Raw genomic sequence first — 25,289 nt, 5'->3', positions numbered from 1 at the left:
AAGGCACTTCACCTCCAGTTCCACCAATTAATGAGAAGGTGGAAAATAAAAATATATCTGGTATACAATCTGAATCGAGTTTTCTTTCTGCCGGTACATCTTCATCTTCATACACTTTGTCTGGATCTACCAGTCCACCTAAAGAATCTCATTTACTTAAACAAGGAGATTTAAATGATCTTGTTAGAGACTTGGGACTTTCAAAATCTAAAGCACAATTAATTGGATCAAGATTAAAACAGTGAAATATATTGGATAAAAGTACTAGAGTTTCATATTTTCATACGAGGTAAGGAGATTTTACGAGTTACTTTTTCAAAGAAGATGACTTGGTACATTGTATTGATGCTACAGAGCTTAATCAAGAGCTGAGTTTTCCAGAAGATTCTAGTGAATGGAGACTTTTTATTGATGCTTTAAACAAGCTTAAAAGCTTTTCTACTTCATAATGGTAATAAATACCCTGTGCTCGTTGCACATGCTACGAACATGAAGGAAAATTATGTAAACCTAGAGGTATTACTCGAAAAAATTGAATATTTTCGATATCTGTGCTGATTTAAAAGTCGACGCTGTACTCATTGGATTACAAGGAGGATACAAAAAGTTTTGCTGTTTTTTGTGAGTAGGATAGTCGCTCAAGTAAAAAACATTACAAAATAAAATCTTGGCTACTAAGAAAAATCTTAACTTTGCGCTTAAAAATTTATCTCAGAAAGTTTTGGTACCAAGTCAGAAAATTTTTCTGCCACCACTTCACATCAAAAAAACTTTGTGACAGATATAAATAAAGATGTTGCAGGTTTTCAATATCTAAAAACAAAATTTCCTCGAATCAGTGACGCAAAATTGAAGGAAGGAATTTTTGTACATCCGCAGATACGTAGCTAATGAAAGACGAAGCTTTTGATGCGAAGTTGAGCAGAGCCGCAAAAAGAGTTTGGTTGGCTTTTGTGGAATTTTGTCATAATTTTCTTGGGAATATAAAAACTAAGAACTACCGACAAATCATTCAGGAGCTTCTTTCCTCTTATAACGTTTTAGGATGCAATATCTCACTCAAGATTCATTTTTTGGACACGAATTTAGATTTCTTTCCTTAAAAATATCGGATCCGTAGAAGTTGAACATGGTGCAAGATTTTATCAAGATATAATGCAGATTGAAAAACGCTATAGTGGGAAATGGTCAACAGAAAGGCTTGCTGATTTTTGTTGGTTAATTCGCCGAGAAACTCCAATGGAAACGATCAAAAGGAAAAAACCACGAAAAAATTTTATTACCGTATAACGAGATAACTGACCGATATTTATTCATTTTGTAACTAATTTAGGATTTTTCAGTGTAAAACTTATTGAGTTAGAATCTATAGTCATAAATAAGGGACACTTTGAATTACTTAACTATATGATTAACAGATCTTAAGTGTTGGGTTGGTTCCCATAAGCAATGGTGAAATAATTACTGTCAAATAACGGATTTCGCTTTATCGTCAATTCCCATAATCCATTCGTGTTTAATATTCCATAAGAGAACAACCTATTAAACGATTTCGGTAGCATTATACATCTTCAGAGCAAAATTCATAGCAGACACTATGTATTTTGAGATATTACAAGTATTTTGGGGAAATTTCAAATAATCGCCACATACATCCATGCACTTTTGTAACCGAAGCTGTCACAACTTGGAATCGTGTAGCCAGTCATCTTTTGTAACATCATTTTCACGAAAAAATTCAATTGTCTGATGTGCTGTGTGACGATGGATGTAACATTTATACCCGAATATTGACTAACTCAAAGATCTGCAGCTCAACAATTTACGGTGTACCACTTTACATTGATCCTCAAGTTTAATTTATATATATTCAATACCCTGCTAAGGAAAGAACACGAAAAACGTTTCTCGCACGATTATTACTCCCTTCTCATAAACAGAGAAACATGGACGTAACTGTAGTTCCACTCAGGAGCTCCCAAGGGTAGCTGCGTCATAGTCAAATACCAGATTCGTATCGCAAGGACGCAAGTGTAAATTTTGAAAAAACCTGGATTGACGGTCCACTTGATTTGGACGCTACTTAAATGTATAAATTTTATAAAGTAAATTTCAAAATTTTCCTTTTTCACTTTTTCTTTATTCAGTGTCGAAAATTTTATGAAATCGCTGAGAGAACTTACAATTACAGAAGTTTGTGTCTTCTAGAAAAACAAACAATAAAAACAAGGATGGTTGAATCCAGATCACTTGTAAATAAAATTACAATTTTTTCAACTGAAAATCGTTTCTTTACTCTCCTGTGAAGCTTGTGTGGCATCTGGAACATAGGTTACATTTTTTTGTAATATTTAAAAATGCAGCGTTGCCAGCTCTAACTCCTCTAGTTCTGTCGCATCTGAAAATATACAGTACAGACTCTTCTATCTGAATAATGGTGAACTGGTTCCTGTTCTTATTAGTATGTCAGTACCACTTTATATCTACTTTCTACTGTAAATGTGGCAGGTGTTCCAGTATTACTTCGAGGTAGGAGAATATATACCGTTAAATATTTGATTTTAGAGGTTTGCTTGAAACTATATGTTACTTTGTGGTAAATGGGTCGAATAACATCAAAACTGGTCCACATGCTAGAAAAGAATTGTGCAAATCGACGATGAAAGTGATATTTTTTCACAGATTATTTGATTTTACTTGTTTGCTTGGAACTAAAAGATACTTTGTGCTAAATGGGTCGAATAACATTGAAACTGGTCCACATGCATTATTTGTAAAATTCGATGTTTACAAATAGTTCTTAAAAGTTAAGGTTACCACTTATTTTGGACTATCATACCTTAAGCTATTAAAAAATATTTTGTTGTCTCATTAAGATTTACTTAACTACCAAGCGACAAAATTTTTCCTGGTACACAAGGTGCAAAGACTTACATGAAGATGATAAAGCTATTCAAGGATTTCAGATTTTTTAAGATTCGCTCAAAAACATGTTCATGGTTATTGTTGTTGTTAAGTGTCCTTTTCGTTGGCTCAATAAATTACCCGTTTTCCAAAAATTTTCAATAACCTTCAAAACTACAGTATTACTTGTAGAACGTTTATTAAAGCTTTGTGTGAATTAATCAAGCACTTATCGCAGACTTGATCAATTACATCCACTATACTTAATACCATTTTCAATAATTAGGTCCCACTAATTAATTGTTTAAGATTTATTTGACAGGTCTACTAGTTAGTGATGACAGCGCTTACATAGAGACACCTATGTTTCAGTTTTAGTACTGTTTATTCCGGACTATACTGTTTTGATGAGCTCCTTGAAAGTTCTTTGTTATAAATAAAATATATACATACATATTAAGCGGAAAAATAAAAACTTACTGGATGCATTGGACGTCTAAATGGCTTAGGTCCAGGAGGTGGCGCTGGTGGAGGTGGCGAAAAAGCATGCGGTGGCGGTACCGGAACAGGCGATAATGCTGTTGGCCATCTCGGCCTCGGACACGGCATCCCGTACGGCAACCGGGTGCCGAACATATTAGCGGCCGGGCTACTCATTCGAGGTGGCGTTGACGGGGCGTAAGGGGAGGTAGGACGAAAGTGAAGAGGAGACCAACCGACCGGTGTGCCGCTCCGATGGTTGCCCGGTACTGGTGGCGGGCCTGGTCCGCCCGACATTTTTATTTAAACAAGCGCGGGTTAGTTTTGTGTAATAATTGCTTCTCCTGCCATCGGATCTATAAAAAAATCATTCAAGTTATATGAAGAAAAATCTAGATTATTCTTAAAACATTTATCGGCATTTATTTTAATATAAAATAGGATTACTGTAAACACTTGTCAATGAATTGTAGTTAATTCGCTTGTGAAATAAATTCTGTTCATTCAACTTTGTAAAAATATTATAATTTTGAATTTAATAAATTTTTAAAAACATATTTTCGGACATCGAAAATATAACTTTCCTTCAAATCCAAATATAAGATAATAATTTTAGGATATGACAAGTCATTCGAAAATGCGTGTAAAAAATTATTATGTCTAGCAGTTAGAAATTCATATTAAATTTTATGTGTATGAAAACATAAAGATATCGTTACCCTTTAGAGTACGGTAAGAACATGTTGATTACGTTCGAAACTTGGGTATTATAGAATGATATTTTTTGTACAATTGTCAAAAAACTTGACATTTCGCACCTCGATTGATTCGTGGATGTTCACTTTTTTCACTTCTAAAAGAATTTACAAAATAAGCATGAAATATCACTTTTTGAAGGATTTATTTTCAACAGAGTCCATTATTAATTGATTAATTGATTGATCATAAAAAAATATCATTTACTGGAATATTAATTGATAATAATGTTTGAACAATTACTTCCAACATAAATTCCCGGAGATGTTTCATGTTGCTGCTGTAAGAAAACTATTTCTTGGAAAGTGGATTCCACAAATCTTTCAGATATTTCAATTTGTTTGGAAGATAAACATTGGAATATTTTTTTCGAAATTCCAATTTTATTAGTCAAACTATGCAACTAGGCAGATTTTCAACCACCATGATTATGGATTTATTTTTTTCAAAACAACATACGCACACTGGGGCAGAATGGTCCTATATCTGGCAATAAATAGAAAAAATAATTAGCAAATAAAATCTACTTTTCATAACTTTTGGAAAAACCAATATCCCCTTCATTATAACACAGGTAAATCATTAATTCCATGAATTTTCTATCCATCCCTGTACTAAAGTCAGTTTTCTACGGATAGTGCACGTGTACTCTTGTAGATTTGAATTTTGAATTTTTTTTGGTGGTTCTAAAGCCATATTTTCATAGTTTCTGTTTGAATTTTGACATGGAACCTTTGACTTCAGGTATCTATCAACATTTTAATAAAATTACATCCGCAGAAAAGTTTATGTATTTAGTTAATATTATTTAAAACAAAAAACAAAATAAAACAATATTATTTTAACATTTTCCAAAATATATGTAAGCTTTTAATTTGGTTCCAATATAGTCCAAGTTTTCAAATAATTTTTTTCTAATTGGTATTAGTTTAGCTTCTCAAAATTGTGTAGTTTTCTTGCACTTTCCTTTAAAAAAATTTTTGTCTATGTACTGATGAAATGAGATAATGTAAAAATAATGTTCTAATTTTATCATTATTTTATTATAGGAACGAAATCAAACACCATGTTTATTTCAGGGAGAGAACTTTTTAATATTCCCAGAATTTCAAATAAAAATGAAATTGATGAACAATTTGATTATTTAAACGATGAAATAAAGAAGCGAACAAAATGTGAAAGTAAGGAGCTTTTATAGCGCTTAAATAAAATCAAATCACAGTTTAAATCGCGCTGGATGAAAACGTTCAGGATAGAAAAAAGGTTTCTCAAAAATAATGCTGAGTGGCTTGATACATCAAGCGAACAAAACGACTAAAAACAAAACAGTTGAGAGAGTCTACATCAATAAATGTATTAAATTATGCCAATCAAGTGAGTTTAAGAGCTACTGGACAAATGCAAGCTTCAAAAGTATAAGATGATATTACCAGCACATCTCCGAACCGTACGAGTCGATAAAAAAAGCATTTGAGAAGTCACTTGAGAAACAAATTATGTCAGGTGAAGACGCTCTAGCGGTTTTAGTGGACCCGAAGTTACCTCGATACCAGTATGACATAATCTGGATTCAGGAGTGCTCCAGAAAAATTTCCTTCTTACAAAGTAGTTCAAGCTGCAAAAAAAATTGTTATCCAGAAAAAGAATCTATCACAGTGACCTGTACTTGTGCGGAAGTTACCTTGTAAGCTTTACTTGACCACATTGTGAAACATATATTAATGACCCTGGAACCTGTGAACCTGTTTATTATTAAAATAAAGTTTTGATGGCAGCTCAGGACATAGTTCATACAAACAAACTTTTTATGCTTCCGATACTAGTGATTTAGCATTCCTGGCAAACGAATGCTGGTATACCATTCAGAATTGACCATTATACTTTGCTCTAATAGAACGGTGGTGAAATGTCAAGTAATTCCGAAAAAAGAGGTATTTCTGTAGGTGTAGAAAAACGTAAACACACAATATATTTACTGCGGATGATCCATCAATTTGATGTTTTGAAAACGTTTTTTTTAACTGATATGTGAGAGCTCGTTTTGTCTCCGTGAAAATGATTCTTGATGGTTTCCAAGATTTTTTCAAACACTTCAGAATTCACTACATCGCTCTTATGGAGCGACATATTCAGTTATTCCGAAAAAACAAGCGATAATTTACTTCTGAGGTCTTCGCGAACAACATTTGTTGGATTTGGCTGGTCTTTAATAACCCATACAGTCGATTGTTGTTTAGTTTCAAGATCATATGAATAGATCAATTATTAGTCGCCTGTTACTATTTTATAGATGTCTTTTGAAGCACCGCGATTGATTTGTGTCCTAAAATTCATGTGACCTAAGTTATGGGTGGCCCTTTGCTTCAGCCTTATAATGAACCTTTTCCCTTATATGCACATGTAGTGCATGTAGAGTAGTAGATGAATTCTTTAATTGTATATTCAAATGGATGTTTCACATTTACTAATATAATTCCAATGTTATATTAATTCTACAAATGTGAAAATTACAACTATAGATATACGAGGCGGTACCCAAAAGTAACTGGAATAGCTTTATCATGGATGGAGCTTTTGTAATACTGATTTCTGCCGCTAGTGCTTGCCTAGCGCAACTCGTTGCCAGTTCAGTTCCGCGCGGGCCGTTGACCAGCCACGTTCTGTTCGTCACTAGTGATCGTTTTTGCTAGTGCCGTTTCACTGCTGCTTCGTTTTTTTATGATGACAAATTTAAGTGAACAACGTATCGCTGTGAAATTTTATTTTCCACGCCGTAAAAACGCTGCTGAAACTGTTTTAATGTTGAAAACTACTTACAAAGATGATGCTATGGGGAAAACTCAAGTGTATGAGTGGTTTTCTTGATTTAAAAATGGCGACATGTTGATTGATGATAAGGCTCGATCTGGACGTCCATCAACTGCCCGAGTCGATGAAAATATTGAAAGAACTTGATAGCTTGTCCGCACAGACCGTCGAAAGACAATTGATCAACTATCTGAAATCAGTGGAATATCTTGGAGCTCCGTTCAGCAAACAGGTGACTGGTTCTTCCACATGACAACGCACCTGCACACTCAACCATCATTGTTAGCCAGTTTTTGATTAAAAATAACATGGTTCCGCTGGGACAAATGTATTACTTGTAATGGGGAGTATTTTGAATGGGGATAAGGTTGTTTTGTAAATATATAGCATTTAAAAAATAATTTCAGTTTGGGTAGCCCCTCGTACATATCGTATGCACGGATTGTTGGTAAGGTTTCGCTGTAAACTGGATAGTTTCGAAAAATGGCTGCTGTGATGATGCAGCCCCAATTATTATTATTATTTTTTTAATTTTCCTAGAGGTATATTATAACATATTAAAACGGTAGCTTCCGTAAAAAACCTTAAAAACTCTCTTAATTTTCACCTTGCTCACCTTAATCTCGCTCACCTGAGGGACCCCAATGGACAAAATTTTAAAAACCGTAAAATATTTCTTGCCAGATTTAAGCTGGCCGTTCTGTTTAGTTTTAGTAGATTAGAAAGTTCATAATCTTAACATAGAATGAAATGATTTTTTTAATGAACTAATCAGCCCCTACAGGGTATTACATTTTTTCGTCCGAATATATTATTCTAAAATAAGATTTTACGAAAAAAATGTTCACTAATGAAGACATTTCATTTATACCGTGTTCATACTGTATAAAAATTTTAGTCTTTATTAAAAAGTATGTAAGTATTAAAATATTAGTGTAATCAAACTACAATTCCTATTAATGAAAGTGTAAACATGATTTAAATGATTGAGATCAACTGTTACAAATGACACGGTATTCGAAAATATTACAAGTTTTTCAAACTGATTAATGACGAATAAAATTATCCTTGATATTATTACAAAATAGAGAGCAGTAACGAGGTGTCTGTAGAGAAATTCGTAAATTCATTCGGAGAATATTTAAAAATAACTTCGAAAAACGAGCGAAAATATTTTTTGCAACAGAGTAGGCGTTGTATCTGAATCTTTGCAATCGTATAAAAGAGTATATATAATATTTATTTTTATACATTTGTTCACATATATAGCCTGTTGATCGTAGCGGAATTTTATGTAGTGGGTGGTTTTATGATTAATTTAGAACGAAATCTTTTTTCCAAATAGTTCTTGTGATACGAATGTTTGTAAACGGTATCTATAGTTATAATAAATTGAAAAAGACCTTTTACATGAAAAAGAGGTGATAATACAGATATTTCAGAGATACTACGCAAAGGAAATACTGTCGACACATTCTACTAAGAAAAAATTATCTTTTGATATATAGATATATATATTATTTGCGAAGCTGTAATGGCAATTTGAAGTCAAAATCTTTTGCCTAAATAAGTGTTAATTTACGAGAATGTGTTGATATCTAATTAGCCTAGACCAGTTCCATGCATAAACAAAATATTGCGTTACCCTAGCAACGAACAATAACTTATTAGAAGTGTCAGTGTAAAGTTTGACGTCAAAAAAGTATCGAGTATCGAGCCATCATCAAGTACCTGTATTTAAAAGGGTTAAGAGGTAAGCAGATTCACGAAGATATGCTTAATACCCTTGGTGATCTCAATGTCCTTCGTATGCGACGGTGAAAAATTGGACTGCAAGCTTCAAAAGAGCTAAATTTTCCATTGAAGATGATGACCGATCGGGAAGGCCAGTTTCTGTGTCAGTCCCCGAAAATATCGATGCAGTTCATGACATGATTTTATCAGACCGTCTAATGAGGTTAAAACGGATATCTGAAGCACTCAATATTTCATACGAATGCGTTTATCAAATACTTCGTCAATTTGGACATGAGAAAATTGCTGCGAAATAGATCCCAAAATGTTCGAATGTTGACCAAAAGCATGCAAAGGTAGAAACATCGCGTTCGATCTGTGCTCGATTTGAAAACGATGTAGACTTCTTAAACCGAATTGTTACTATGGGGTACATTTCTATGATCCAGAAATAAAGCAACAATCCCAATGTCATGGAGTAATCATGATTGATTTTTTGAATAAGGGTAGAACAATAACTGGAGATTACTATTCTATTTGACATTACTGACCACTCTACGGAAAAAAATTAAAGAGAAAAAACGCGGAAAGCTATCCAAAGGTGTTTCGATTTTGCAGGACAACGCCCCTGCACACAAACCTCATGTTGCCATGGCAAAAATTCGTGATTTAGGGTTTGAATCACTAGAACACCCCTCTTATTCACACATTTGGCTCCGTCCGTCTTCAACTGAAAAAAAATTTAAATGGTCGTAAAATTTCTTCCAACGAGAAGGTAATAAAAGCTATGGAGGTCTGGTTTGCAGAGCAAAAAGAAACATTTTTTTAAAGGTCTAGAGACGTTGCAGGTTCGCTGTAATAAATGTATCCAATTAAGAGGAGAATATGTTGAGTAATAAAATATTTTGACATTGAAATTTTGTTTGTTTCTATAGTAGCCTAAGAATTTTTCAATATATATTAATATATATGGTTTCGTCCATAGAGACGGTCTTGGAAGGAGACTTCAGCTACGTAATAGTTACAGTGCTGGCAACTCCTAGAACGAGTTCTAGGCCCATAGTTGAAACTTATTTTTCTTAATAGACACATCCTGCATTGACATGATATTGTAATGCGCTTAACCGATTTGTACAAGGATTTTCTTAGTAACTTTGCATAAAGTACTAGCTGCAATCTCTGATTTAATGCAGTGTTAGTGCAGTTTCTAATTAAACTCTACTTCACAATCTTCCTAACTGTACTTTTGGTAATTCCAATACTTCTTATTCGGTAAATATACGTGAGTTGTATGAAAAGTCAGTATTTGGCCGTCCCGAACCTTCATCGTCAGTCAAAATGCTGCTCAAAATGGTCGTAAATGATTCTACAGAGTCTTCGTACACAATGTCTTATTCCTGTTTTATTTGCGTAGTCATATTGCCTTTCGAAAAACAAATATTTTATGACAGTCCTATTCTAATTTTTTCTTTCTATTCGCAGGAAAATATTCAAAGCGACTCACTTCTATTGAAACTGCAGTGATAATCTCTCAACTTGCTTGCGCAACTTGCTAACAAATTCAGGTTTCAGTCAGAAACTTCTAAGCGTAATTAAATTTCTCCAATAATATTGTGTACAGCTTAAACAACAAAAACAACAAAAGTTATTTTGGATTAACGGTGTATTCTATATTTATTAATTCTTTTATTAATAACCATAGCCTTTGTTGGCTCGTAATAATCAAAAGTTGTTTGTCATATCGTGAAGCAAGACTTGATAAAACAAACAAATTACTCATCGTATTTCCATTCCGCATCAGGTTTTCCATGCAGCTACTTCCAATGTGTTTTCTTAATCCAGTCTTTGATATCATTACCGCTGTCAGTGACGTTACTGATTTTTAAGTTCATTTCATAGTTACGGCCTCTGCGAGATCATCAGCATATCCAATAACTAACTTATTGAGAGATACTGCTTTTTTATCTAAAAAGCAAGCACTCGAGTTAACTGTGTTTTCTGGAGATGCCTGTGAATATTGATCTTGAACTTCTGTAGGTTGTAGTGTTTGGGAAAGACGGGCCTTGGTAGCTGATGCCACAGGCTTGCACTTTTCCAAAGAAATGATTCCTCATAAATTGAAGTTCTTATCTTCTGCAGGCTAACTCGGTGTTGGTCTTGCAAAAAACTACTCTAGGCGATATTATGTTAGACAGCTCGGAAGAGAATTTGCCATGGTAGTTTTCGGTAAAACAGAGTCAATTCGGCGCTCATTCTGTCTGAGTTTTTTATAAACTCTGGATTGCCTCTAAGTCGAACTTCTCTCTTCTGTATTGAGTCGAGCATCTTCAGGGTATGCTTTGAAGCCGAACTCCAAATACGGAAGACTTTGGGCCTTGTGGAGGATTAGAAGCTGTTGCTCCAAGTTCTTGTGAAACTGCCTTGGCTGAATCGACCACGTAACTATGCAAGGGCATATTGCTTCAAACCTTAACACCAAACAAGCGAATTTGCGGTAATGGTGACAAATAATAACTGTCGCTCTGGAGATGCGCATATTAAACATGGCGTGGGCATCATTATCAAAAAGGAACTGCAACAACATGTCGCAAATTTCGTGTCCTACAATAAGAGAATGATGCTTATTCAAATACGCACCAAAACACCAACTTTGTACAGGTATATGTTCTCACAGCCGACAGCGATGAGGAAACTATAGAGAGATTCTACGCAGACCAAGAAATTGAAAAAACACGAACTTAACATTATTATGAGAGATTTCAACTCTAAGGTTGGTAAAGGCCGGGTCTCTGGTGATTTCGGACTGGACGGTAGGAATGACAGAGGTGAGAGGCCAGGAAAAAGACTTGGTCATCACTAATACTTTCTATAAGCTATCTCTTCGGCGTCTCTACACTTGAACATCACCACGAAATAATGAAAACAAGATCATGAGGAACCAAATTGATTTCTTTTGTATCAACAAGTGGTTTAGGAATAGCATTAGAAGCGCTAAGACATACCCAAGTATAGACGCCGACACCGACCAAGAACTACTCGCAGCCAATGTAAAAGTAAGACTAAGAAGGCTACAACGAGTAACAAAACCAAAAATATTGAACATAGAAAAGCTCAACGAACAGCAATATCAAGCAAAATTGAAATCTATGGTTCTCAGGTATATTCTCAGTTTGTATTTCAGAAAGTGCTGAAGAACAAACATGAGGGGGTAAACATCGAAGGAACATTAAGCAACAACTTACGATTCGCCGATGATACTGCTATAATGGCTGAGAGCGAAGAAGAACTTCAAATCCTATTAGAGAGAATCAACCGAAAAAGGCATTTGTCAAGTATTCCTTAATGTTTGTAAACATAAATCTAAACCTCCACGTCAGAATAAGATACATGGAATGTTATGTGTAGTGAGTACTGTGTACGGAGTGGAAACCTGGACCTTGAAATTATTAAAAAACTTGAGGCATTTGAGATGTGGCTCTATAGACGCCTGTCACAATCACCAACGACGAAGTACTAAGACGCATTCGTCGCAAAAGAAACCTGTCGACATTTATTAAGATAAGAAAAACATCTTACGTAAGAGACATCTTACGCAATTATAAATACCTATTGCTACAGAACCTAATGCAGAGTATAGGGAAAAAAAGGCATCGGCACGAAGAAGAAATCCTGGCTCTGTAACATAAGAGAATGGACAAATTTCAGAGACGCATTTAAAAACGCGGTCCCCAGCTTTCAATGAGAAGACGGCATGAGAAGAAGAAGTGACAAATTCAGGTTGCAGTCAGAAACTTCTAAGACAACATAATTAAATTTCGTGTTCCGTTTATTTTAGTCTTGATTGAACCTCGAAGAGTGCAACAACTACAAATAATTTTTTTTCATAATGAGTAGACAGAAAGGAAGTACGAGTGGAAATGTTCATCCTGGTCGTAGAAGAAAAAGAAAGTTTAGTGTTTGTGTTTTACCACCCTAAATGAAACGGCATTTACATCAGCTTCGGCGAAAAAACTTCAAAATATCATGAACATAAAGGTTCATTCAAGTTTCCGTGGCTTAGATCTTAAAATTATTTTATCGTGTGAGTGTAAAACACAGACAGTTATAAACTCAGGCCCATTGATCTAAAATACATTTAAAGTTAATCGCCGGTTTGTATTATTAGGAGTTGGTCACGAAGGAATAAATCTTTTCTGCAGCTTCATGGACATATGTTCGGGTATTGGAAATTCAACTTATGCTGCATTAATAAAAAACATTCATATTGCCACGTCTTCACTGTGTGATACTTTATTATCATTCAGGAAAACCACAGGATGAATTGATTGTGTTAGGTGACGGTACTTGGAAGAAAAGAGACTTTTCATGTCTATTCGGAATTTCTACATTGATTGAAAAGTACACTGGGAAAGTTTTAGATGTCATGGTTATGAGTAGTTTTTGTGGTGTATATAATTTGTGGAGAAGTAAAAAGACGGATCCTTTAAAGTACGAAATTTGGTATGAAACGCATGTATATGAATGCACCATAAACCATTCCAAAAATTCCGGTAAAATGGAAATATGTATCATCACGAAAATATTTTTGAGGTCCATGGAAAAATATGGCGTAAAGCATCTTACATACATCGGCGATTGTGACAGTAAAACATACAAGGGGTTACTAGATGCCAAACCGTAAACGAAAAAGGAAGTTTAGGCAACGTATTATCACATTTGTTCTTCAGATAAAAACCCTCAACATCAATTTTGCCCAGAAGGCGAAGACAGTTGGTGTAAATGGCGTAAGATAGAAGCTACGAATGAGCTTGACCAATTTCATCACGATAAACCACCTCTAATACAAGTAAAAGTAGCTATCAAACCGATTTTCGAAGATTTATCGAAAAACGAATTATTAATTCGTTATTTGGGAGCAGAGACACATCTTTGAATTTGTTTGGATTTGGACTTCAGCTAATCATCTTCATTCTGACTTCCAGATTGTTGAAATTGCTAGCTACTTATCAGTTATCATCTTTAATGAAGGTTTTTTAAAGGTGTTTTAAAAGTAATGTCGGTTATGAGATGCCCCATCGGCCGCGAAGCTCACACGTACAGAACAATCTGCTTTAAAAGAGTTTCAAAAGGAAGAGGAAGGAATACTCTATGGACCAGGCATCGCCGATTGGGGGTAAGTTGAGATTCTCATAGTTTTAAATAGACTTGAAATTTTAAACGCGTTTCTCACAAAACTGTGTTTTTCAAACTTTCCTCCATCGTATCTCAAAAATGGCTTCTCCGAATGAATCTAAATTTAAAAGGCACACTCAACACATGTAAACGTATTGTATGGAAGTATGGAATGAACTATTATAAATCGAAAATTTCCAAAATTTTCATTTTTTTATAGCAAAAAACAAAAAAAAGCAAATTTCGAAACTTTTATTCCAAATTTCTACAAAAAGTCCAATTTTTTGCTTATTCTTCTGATGATAGACCATTCCGTGCGTTTAGGCTTACAGATTAAAATGCAGTTTTTTTTTGGTTCAAATAAGCCAATCAGCAGGAATTGTGGAGGAAGTGCGAGCACATTTTTTCGAGGCGGGGAGTGTTCATAACGCTGTAACTCAAGGTCTACACAATATTTTTAGCTTAAAATTTATATTTATACTGTCGAAATATATGTTAATGAATGATAATAACGTTAAAGCTCTATCTATTTACTGGTCATAGTAAAAAAACAGGCGGTCACATGGGATTACCCACCAAATATTTTGGATTAATGGGGTTTTCTTTTCGTTAACTCACTAGAAATAAAAATATAGTTATGTTATTTTATGAGCACACTGTAAGTATTACTTATGATTACGATGTAGAAAACTAATTTATTCAAACAACGATCCGGATGATAGATTATAGCCTCATTTATTAAACTAAAGTAAACCTATATAATTTCATTAGTGTAAAACTGGCAGTTATTTCTATATTTATGAGAATCTTGCGAAAGTCAATCGAAATTATCTGTAAAATTGTAAATGTCAGTTGAATATATTCTGAGCAATGCATCTACCACAGATGTGTAAGAATATATTTTTATACTTATAATGTAATACGTATTTTTAGGTTAGCAAAATAGATTTTAAAATCATACCACGTCTTAAATTTCCTCGATTTCACTATTGTGAATAAAAAAAATTCTAAAAATAGATTAATTCAATACACTACACAATGGAAATGATTAAATATCGAATAAAAAACATATACACGGTGTTGTAACGAAAATTCGATCCCTTCCCACATAAACTCTAAAACCAACAGTTTTTTAAAAGTGTTCGTCTTGTTAATCTCATATAATTTAATAGTTTTTTGTATACAAAATAATTGTCTTTAGAACACGATTCTGCTGACAGAGAAATATTATCTTTCAATACGAATAAGTATTCAACGTGTATGTCTAGTATGAGCAAACCTTATTAGAAAAATTAATTTTAGAATATTGGTATTCCAACGAAAACTTCTAATATAAGGATGAAATTTATGAGAGTATACAATTCGATGAATACAGATATCGACAACCATCTTTTTGTGTTTAAAAACATACTAATGAGAAAACAGATAATTTGACTAAAACGTTGTATTTTCAATCAACTGGAATGTAGTCACGAATGATCCTTGGGGTGCACAAGGCCCCGGCAGGACGACGCGAACGCCATCTATTTAGCAGTCATGACAACAAGGCGTCGGCCATGTAGTTGATGCGTTTCGAGGAGCATTTCTAGTGATTATTGTTTTATGAGGGAATATAGTGAGAAATTGACTCATGACCGTGAGCGCTATCAGAAGAAAGTTCAGGACCTTGGGTATGACCCGTTTGAGCTTCAGTAGGAAGGTAAGTGACCGTAACCAAAGTAGCTATGAATGATTACAAGAGCTCAGAAGCTCACAATTTTCTCATCTCTAATCTTGTATGTCCTCCTCGTGTAAAAGTGCTACCAGGGGAACGTCTGATAGTGTCTGGCAAGGTTCGTATTTCACTTGTTGTGCATGAGGCACCATGTTGTTTTGTTTCCTCTTGGTCGTCTAGAATCAGGATTTAACACTTGTAACATTTTATCTTAATGTCCGAATAACTTTTCTCTACTTTCATTCCTTTCATTTCTGCTAAATAATTTTATGTGTGTCCTTATATATTTCTTTATACTTGATTTCAATTTCCCCGTTAAAATTTATGTCTTGCGTCCCTAGTAGGAACTGAGATTTTTTTCAGATATTTAGATATCAAAATAATAAATTCAGGTTCTCAAATCATCTTTGATATTTTCGATGTTTCCAATCTTGTTCAGTTCCATTATTTCCTTGCGAAAACCCAAAATTTCCTCTTTTATATTAATGTTAAACATTTCCAACGGAAATAAGGATTGATGATTCGTGCAGAGTAGATGTAAAAAAAAGCAATATGGAGAATTAGTCCTTGGTACTATCCTTTCCAGCAATCTAAGCTTTTGAAAAGACTAAAAAACAAAATTTGTCGTAATGCTGAATAGCAGTTCATATATATAAACGGTTTGATTGCTGATAGAAATTTCACGCGTCCCACGACTCATTTTTTAGACTGACAAGGGATTATCTGTCCTATGAATACAGTTCTATGATCACCTGGTCTGTTTACGAAAAACACATCAACAATATGGCCGACGCCCAGTTCTCGTATCTAACCGCTAGATGGCGCTCGCGTCCTGGGGCAAAAAATGCAACCCGCATGACTTGTGAACCCCAAAAATCGTAGATTGATAATGTATATCAACTCTATTTCCTTATTCGTACTATCAGTTTTGCTGTTAATTCAAATATTACCGAGCGTTCGTACAACCAACACTGAAAGTACTGATTAATTTGAAGTACCTTGGCTAGATACTTCGGCAGATCTTAGTAAGTAAGCAGACTGCTGATTATTGTACGAGAAGTTTTGCACAAAAAATGACACAGGACAAAGGCATATAGGGCCCAAATAATGACAATTGGGGGCAATTTATGTCTATACCAAGCTGCATCCTTGAGAAGTTATAGAGCTTCAAAGTGGAGCCCAAAATAACGAAAAAAATTAATTTCTTGAACTCATAAATACAAAATTTGATACACCGCAAGACTGTTGAGGGTATTAAGTGCTGGTAAATAGAAGGCGATGGGACCATTCTGGAGGATGGTTTCCTAACCTTAAAAATTCACAGAAGTTTTATATGTATCATATGTCATGTTTATTCTTCTTCAGTTGATTCCCGTGAAGAATTGTGAAATTGGAAATCGCATTACAAACAAATGCTATGTAATAAAAATGATGATCAGCTATTAGACAGAGTATAAAAATTATAACAATTTAATTACTAGAAGAACTACATTGCAAATTGTTATATTTCATGTTTATATCCATAGCGAGCTCTTGCCTTTAGTTTGCCTAAGTTTTATGAAAAATTAAAAGAGAAAAAAGTTTTAGAATTAAATTATGCATTGTATGAAAATGAAATTCTTTAAATCAACTGACTGACGGATGGAAAACTATAAAATTTTAAGGTTAGGCACTCCTAATCAAACCCCCAGAATGTTTCGATCACCTTGTTCATTACTTAATGCCCTTAACAGTTTCATACAGTGTACCAAAGTTGTTATTTATAAGATAGAGAGTTGCAAATAATTTAATTTTCTCAAAATTGTTGGTTTTGCTTTGAGGCCCTATAATTTCACAGGGATTCAACTTGGTATAGAGGTAAATTAATCCCAATTGTTATATTTTGAGCTCTCCTATACGCATTTGCTCTATGCCCTTAACTGGATACCCTGTATAGAATGTGCAATTAAGTTTTATATAACTTTCTACTTATTACCTGAAATTTAAGTTTGGATAGAAGATTTATTCTAGTTTTTTTCGTACTATCATCAGTAAATGTAATAGCAAAGTAAAAAACTTAAATGACGTATTTGGAGAAATGATTGTTTTTTTGTACCAAGTGCGTATATGAATGTTTTTTTAATGGCACATGAAAGTGTTCATTTTCGCCGAGACCCTAGGTCGAAGTTAAAAATTTTCTCGAATGTGCTGTGGAAACACGAAAGAAAAATACATTGTCGCTTTTGAGCGACTGTTGTCTTAGTCCATAAAGTCCATAAAACGTCACGGTCTCTGGAAATCTGCTACGTTGCAGAAGCATATATAAAAAATAGTTTGATTAACAAAAATGAGATTTTTAACAAAATATTCAAGCGTCCATATTCTTTCAAACAAATTGGAATATTGTGAAATCAACTCTTCAAAAAATTGATCTGATCAGCAGCAACATAGAACATCTTCGGGAATTGTTATGATGAATAATCAATTGAAAATTGATTAATATTATTCGATTTTTATTTTGTGAACTATTTTGGAAATAAAAAAAAATTTAACATTGATACATCGATAGGATGTTTTTAACAGTTGTAGAAAAAAGTAATTGATTTTTCAATTTGGCCAAAGTGACCTTCAATATTTGAAAATTCTTTAGTATAATAAATTAATAACAAATTGATAATTCAAGGTATACTAAATCACTGTTGTACCTAAACATCACTTCCTTAATTAAATGGATTAATCGGTATTAAACTTCTACGTCCATTCTTCAAATCTTACTTAAAGTTGACCTGATTTTCCATGCAGAATTCGAAAATTTAATCAAAATCAAATGAATTAAAATGGTACCCGTTATAGCAATAAAATTTTGAAAATATCAACTTTTGTCCACTAGAGATTGTATAAATACTTCTGTAGATGTAATTATATTTTTTTAATAATACGTCGATAAAGTGATAGAAAGAAAAACTTTTTAATTTTATCATGAAGAATTGAACTTCATTATAAGATCGTAATTAAGTACATCACATGTTCATGTTTCCAAAAGAACTTCTATTTCATTAAAAGTTAACTCATCACATTCACACGATAAAATTACTAAGTAGAATAAAAACAGAAAAAAAAATTACCGTCAATTTTCGTATACGCGACGTCCTACCGTACGTTGGTAGCACTTAAAAACTGGAAAATCTAGACGGAGACGTCTAATACTTGGTATTAGACGCCCCTTCCTGTAAAGCAAAATTTATATATAGATATTGGCACCGCGACGTTTTCGTTTAACGCCGCTTACGTTTTCTAAGATCTAGATCACGAAATTTCTGAAATATTGAGTTTTATACGTTTATGGATATTTCATCACGTTATATATTGCATGAATACTAAATTTGATTTAGTTATTCGAGATAATTTGTATCACTTGACATATATAAATTAAATATAAGTAACTCGTGGTTTTAAAAAAGCTTAACTTGTAGAAGTTTTGTTATATTTGTTAAAGTTTTTTTAGCAGCTCTTGTGCTAAAATATTTGATTATTAAAAAGGTTGCCACAAAAGAAAAATATTAGTCACCAAACATGTTTCAATATTGAAAAATGTCAACAACTTACACAGATTTAACTGTGTTGGAAGATTCTTCGTAAAACTAAGGGATGTTCCGAACTCACACATAAAATATGTTCTTTTGGGTGTTTCTATAATGTCATTGTTGGAATTATTGTCCTCGTTGAGAACTCAAAATAAAACAGTCGCAAGAGTTTTTTAAAATGCCAGAGTTTCGATCTTTTCCAAGGTTTCAACATTTGTGTTACCTCTGTGCCATATGTGTTGTAGATAGTTTTCAAACACCCAGGTGAAGATGTCTTCGTTGAAATTATTGTCCTTTCTAGTATGTAATTTCAATGTTGTTGCAGGTTGAGGACTCAAAATAAAACTGTCGCAAGAGTTATTTAAAATGCCAAAGTTTCGATCTTTTATTTGATCTTCTTCAAGGCTCTGTGACATAGGTGTTGTATATAGTTTTCACAAACCCAGGTGAAGATGTCTTTCAAAACTATCGACAACACATATGGCACAGAAGTAACAGGAATGTTGAAGTCTTGATAAAGATCAAATAAAAGATCGAAATGTTGGCATCTTAAAAAACTCTTGGGTAGTTATATTTTGAGTCCTCAACCTTCAACACCATTCGAAGTTCTTATATAACTTTCGCACTGCTTTATGATTGAAATTGTCTATTTTAGATATAATTGTTTTTCAGTGTATGGTATGAAAAGATCTGTTAAACGATCTTCGGTCATCAAATTTCAAAGAAACGTTTTAATTCGATTTAGCATTGAAAAACATCATTGTATGTTGTCATGAGAATGAATTTTTTAGTCTCTTTCAGTGTATCTGAGATGTTTTTAAATAGGTTTTATTAATTTAACCTGAATATTTGTAACAGTTTTCACCTTATTTTGAGCGATCAGACTTAATTTAACCTTTTCAAAGAATGACGACAATACAATAATTTGATCTGATTATCCGGATTAAATTCACCTGGATACGTATTTTTTGTATCCTTTGGATTAGAGTGAGGAAGATAGAGCTAGTGGGTGAACTATGTAAGCGCCTAGTTCCAGACTTACAAAATCTAGATACAACCATAAAACATACATGTACCGGGTGAACAACTACGAACGCCCGTGGGCCTTGTATTCAAGAACGGCCTATATTATAGCTTCAGGAGAAGTGGTCCCGAGAAACACGTGGAAATAATTTCAGTATTATATGTCCACCACTAAAAGATGTATGTGACAATATAAAATTAAAAAAGCTATAATTCTTTCAAATTTACCCTAAAAATTTGCACTTTATATACAATAATCGAATTGTATCGTTTAATAAACCATGCAACAAATCTGACAATTAACAAGTTAGGTAAATAACTAATTAATTAGTGGCGCGCTAGGGGTTCAAAATGTCGTCAATCATGTTCTATACAAGAAATCAGTCGCTGATGGGTAAATAGGACAACAGTTTCAATATCTGCCATTGCAATACTTCGTATTATGTGTCCTATTTTTTCAATCATATCATATCTTATCGTGGATCTATTGATGTAAACGATATCTTTTATTCGGCCCCACATACGTCATAATGAGCTGGACAACTATCATTTTATAAGAGCATGTCACGACGAATGGTTAAGGGTATATATTCTGAACGAAAGGGCAACTCGTTTCGCTATATATACTTTCTAATGTTGTAAGTACTGTATTGTACATCTTTATAGAAATAAATATAAAAAAATTATATATGTTGGACTGTAAGAATTTTGGACAATTCACGGTTCAAACATACGTTGTTACTCATAATCAATGAACCGAAGAATACAATTCATAAATGAGAAATAAGATTGTTTCATCAAAAATATAGAAATATTGTTTGTAGTACTTTGTCACTTTGAAAAAATAGTTTGTTTTAAGAAAACACTTATTACACACAATTAAATAGATTTTATTATAATAATCTATATAATAAAGATGTTACTATTAAAAATCATGAAAAGCATCCGTTGCATATATAATTTTGGGGCTTGGAGGTAGAGGTTAACAAACGGCACTAGATTAGCTTGACATGATGCAAGACAATATGCAAGAAATTTCATGCCATTTCTTGTAAAGGTCGCCTGACATGATACAACATGCAATACAAGACGAAATATTTCTTAAGGCCGCTTGACATGAGGCCAGACAACGTGCAAGAAATTGCATGCAATTTCAAAACATTGCATAGAGGAATATTGCACACTGCTTAACATTACACAAGTCTCTTCCCATTGCGTCATTGTTGCCACTAACCAAAATTCCATAAGAAAAATTAAACAATTTCCTAACCTCAAATTTTATTTTATATTTTGTGGTCAGTTTATAGACTGATGGGCAGAAAAGAGCACACCAAGCCCTGGCCAGATAGAATAAGTGAAAACATAAATTCAGCTATAGAATTAGTCGAAAAAACATACAAAATTATATTTGGGGATGGATGAAGAAACAGTTGTCGAACTAAGAAAAATAAAACATAAGATAACTAAGAAATCCTTGTAATACCAGCAGATCTGAAACTCATTTCTTCCTAGAATGGCGACTAGTAAGCAATGAAAATGGCATCAAACCGATAAAGCTGCAAATGCGAGAGTTTGCATGAAACAATCAGCTGAACTTCATCTACGTATACTTTTGATTAAGAAATATGGCGTCTTGCATTGCATTGCACGTTGTCTTTCGTCATGTCAAGCGGCCTTTAATCAAAAGCATGTGCAGATGAAGTTCAGCTGATTGTTTCATGCAAATTCTCGCACTTACAGCATTATCGGTTTGGTGTAAGTTTTATTGCGTGAAATTGCAATTCTATGGAGAAATCTAGTTACTTTTGGCTTAGCAACCAATCAAATGTCAGTCTTAGATCAGCTGACATTCGTAAAACTAATCATTTCGACCTCGTGGTAAATTTAATCTTATTTCGATTTTGTTTTTGCTCATATTTGTTAACAAAGTCGAAATAATTAGTTTCCATATAGGTAATATTCCTATACGGACAGTTGGTATATGAAAAAACGTCCTTACGTTACGGTGCCGACATATTCATTTTCTCTCTCGTTCGAGACACTTTATCTATACTGCGCATGCTTAAGAATGCTCAGAACCGATTTGAAATCTCGGAAGATAGAGAAAGCGTTGTCATTATGTCTTTCTTAGTCGGAACTCCAAACAACTGAAAGAAATATTGCATGCATTACACGTTATATTTCTTCATGTCAAGCAGCCTTAATATCAAGCAACGTGCAATTTTCATCTATGTAATATTTTGATGTTGCAAGAAATTCCATGCAACTTCTTGCACGTTTCATTGCTTCATGTCAAGCGACCTTAATATCAAGCAACGTGCAATATTCGTCTATGTAATATTTTTATTTTGCACGAAATTACATGCAACTTCTTGCACATTGTATGGTTTCATGTCAAGCGGCTTTAATATCAAGCAACGTGCAATTTTCATCTATGTAATATTTTGATGTTGCAAGAAATTCCATGCAACTTCTTGCACGTTTCATTGCTTCATGTCAAGCGGCCTTAACATCAAGCAACGTGCAATATTCGTCTATGTAATATTTTGATCTTGCAAGAAATTCTATGCAACTTCTAGCACATTGTATTGCATCATTTCAAGCGGCCTTATCTCATTATTTAATGCGTCATATTATAAGTACTTTTAAGACATTTTTGTGACGCACCTCCAAAGATTTACTATCGCATATTTGGATTTTACTTTAATGTAAATCAGTTAAGCACTCTACTAATAAATTCAAAAACTTAGAAATTACAACATAACCTCTTAAAGCTTTCACTAGTTATATAACTTAACTTACAACTTTGTAAACATCGTTTTTTATAAGCAGAACTTATAAACAAATAAAATTGTTTCAATAATCTGACTACTGAAATCGTGAAGATCAAAACTATAAGAGTGTCAGTGTACAATAAATCTTAACGAATACAATAGTAACTAGAGGTTAGGTAGGTAGATTTATGATTCTTCACAATCTCATTAGACAAAAATTAGGTAATCCGAGAAGATACATTAATGGAGGGTAAAGTAAGGAACACTTTGTATCACTTAACTAGATGATTAATGGTTCCCATCAGCAGTAGTGAGATAATTCGCTTAATTTTTTCCATATTTTTCTCAATGCTCAAAATGCCTCGTAATCCATTCCACTTGGGATTACGAATAAAAGCTCTGAAGTAAGTGGAACAGGAACGATCGTGATTGTCGTGAGTGCTTAGTGGAATGCACCCTAAATCACGTAACCACGAGTTATTTAAAATTTTACATTTTAAGCAAATCACGAAATCATAATTATTAATCATACACAAAAAATGTTTGCATTACTCCAGTAGTACAAGTTCAAGTAACAAAACTGGTGAGAAGCACCCTGTGTATTATTTGGAGCTACTTTTGACCCCCTCATAACTCAAAACTATGTCACATAAACGTGTCAAATTTGGCTCATTTATTTAAACTTGTAAGATACATATGTGCTCCAAATTTCCTAAACACATCTCTCAACGTTTATTTAGATTTCCAAAAATCATCATTTTTATCTCTGACGGAGCTATAGATCAAACCTCTAACCCAGTTCCAGATGGCCTAGAGAAAGTTTAAATTCGCTATGCATGATAGGTACTAAGGTAAATAAATCATAAACTGGTAAATTTCTATCATTTTATTATAATTTTTCACTTAATTGATTATATTAAGAAAACTCAACATATTATTTAGTGTATGTAACTGTAATAGATGTAAAAATCAGCAATCATCAGTCAAAACTTATGATGGCCGGTCTTTATGTGGAGTTTAAAATTTTAACACTATAAGGTTGGCAACTAAGCCCTTATGCTTTGTACTGATATAGAGCCTATGCTTAAATCCTTGAATAACTTATGTTAGTGCTGTGATTTGCCTTTTGTCACATAATACTGTAACTTTAAGCAAGTACTGTGTGATTTTTATAAAAGCTGTTAGTTGTGGGTTGACTTTGCTTAACAGTTAAGTGTATAACACAGCAATTTATATTTAACACATCTGTTCAATATTTATACTACTTCTTGAAAACATTAAGTTTGCATCCAGCTTATCTCAAATGCACAATGTACATTCCAGAGCCATTATTAGTAGTTAGTAATAAAAAATTCAAATAAAATGTCATTGAAATAGGAAAGTTGATGCATTTTTTACAAAATGTCTGTATTTATTAGTCTTAATTCCATTACATTTATTTAACACCAAAAATTAATTCTATCATACATTATAAACTGAAAACTAGATCCTATCCAATGCCTCCAACATTATAATGCTGTTTCCACGAATAACCTAAAAATAAATTTACCTGAAAATAAACTATCTATGCATAACAAAGTGAATATCGTTACGTTAATTATGAACACGGTCGACCGAACAAGATGGTGATTGTAAAAAAAATGTTGAATATCACAACTTATCAAATATCACAAAAATATTAAAGTTTCAACTTACCACCATCCCAATACTAACTTTACTCTTATCTTTAAATTCTTCGAAAGATTCATCAACTACTAAATTCATAAATGGATCAAATCCTCGTAAAATACCAGTAACTTGTCGACCACCATTCAATTTTAAGGTTAGCCTCTTATCCATAAATCTAAAAAATACAAATACAAAGTAATCAATTTATTTTTTTAATAATATCTTACTTTCTTAATTCTGGTGGATGAGCTTTAGACATTTTATAAGCTTATAGAAACTGGGGAAAATAAACGGCTAGCAATTTTTCAATTTAAACCTGTCATCAACTTTAATCAAGAGCAAGCGGCATAAAATGGACAAGCTTTGTAGAAATTTAGAAAAAGAACAAGAATGATTAGTGACTAGAGTTAAAGAGAGATAGTTGATACTGTATTCTGTATTGATCATGATTATATCTAACTGCGCATTACTTTAATTTGACAGCCAACAATTTTGAATATGAAAATCATAGACCTAGTGCACATCCAGTTTGAATAACATGTCATGGAAATATATCAACACCTTAAAACTATAGTGTTCCTAATTATACTTTAATTCCATTCCTCATTTTATTTTAGAAGATTCATCCATCAAAATTAATATAATATAGTTTGATACATTTCTCCATAGTCATTCCAAATGCACAAAACACTT

At 33.3% G+C, this 25,289-nt stretch overlaps 2 protein-coding genes across 2 annotated transcripts in view; both read right to left on the bottom strand.

Moving 5' to 3' along the window:
• Positions 1 to 18,776, bottom strand: part of LOC130895726 (uncharacterized) — a 44,386-nt gene extending 25,610 nt beyond the window's left edge. The window contains exons 1-2 of the mRNA XM_057803232.1: positions 18,673 to 18,776; positions 3,385 to 3,740 (exon numbers count right to left, since the gene is read on the bottom strand). Of these exons, the coding sequence (XP_057659215.1) occupies positions 3,385 to 3,681 (297 nt within the window). The 5' untranslated portion in view covers positions 3,682 to 3,740; positions 18,673 to 18,776. The remainder of the gene's footprint in view (positions 1 to 3,384; positions 3,741 to 18,672) is intronic.
• A 5,542-nt stretch (positions 18,777 to 24,318) lies between these two features.
• On the bottom strand, positions 24,319 to 25,013 carry LOC130895729 (probable small nuclear ribonucleoprotein G). Its single transcript, XM_057803238.1, has 3 exons — positions 24,824 to 25,013; positions 24,624 to 24,771; positions 24,319 to 24,461 (listed from the first exon to the last, which is right to left on the bottom strand). The coding sequence occupies exons 1-3, from the start codon at positions 24,853 to 24,855 to the stop codon at positions 24,411 to 24,413; spliced, it is 231 nt and encodes a 76-aa protein (XP_057659221.1). The 5' UTR covers positions 24,856 to 25,013; the 3' UTR covers positions 24,319 to 24,410.
• Between the last annotated feature and the right edge of the window lie 276 nt (positions 25,014 to 25,289).

Source organism: Diorhabda carinulata, chromosome 6 (genome assembly GCF_026250575.1).
Source record: "Diorhabda carinulata isolate Delta chromosome 6, icDioCari1.1, whole genome shotgun sequence".
In the NCBI taxonomy this organism is placed as follows: domain Eukaryota; kingdom Metazoa; phylum Arthropoda; class Insecta; order Coleoptera; family Chrysomelidae; genus Diorhabda; species Diorhabda carinulata.
Note: the sequence above shows the minus strand (reverse complement) of the source record. Positions and strands in the feature narration are given on the sequence as shown.

Excerpts from the sequence above, each read along its gene's own strand:
- LOC130895729 (XM_057803238.1), bottom strand. The coding sequence starts at position 24,855 with ATGTCTAAAGCTCATCCACCAGAATTAAGAAA. Across the intron at positions 24,772-24,823 it reads CATCCACCAGAATTAAGAAA|ATTTATGGATAAGAGGCTAA; the intron begins GTAAGATATTAT and ends TGTATTTTTTAG. Across the intron at positions 24,462-24,623 it reads AAGTTAGTATTGGGATGGTG|GTTATTCGTGGAAACAGCAT; the intron begins GTAAGTTGAAAC and ends ATTTATTTTTAG.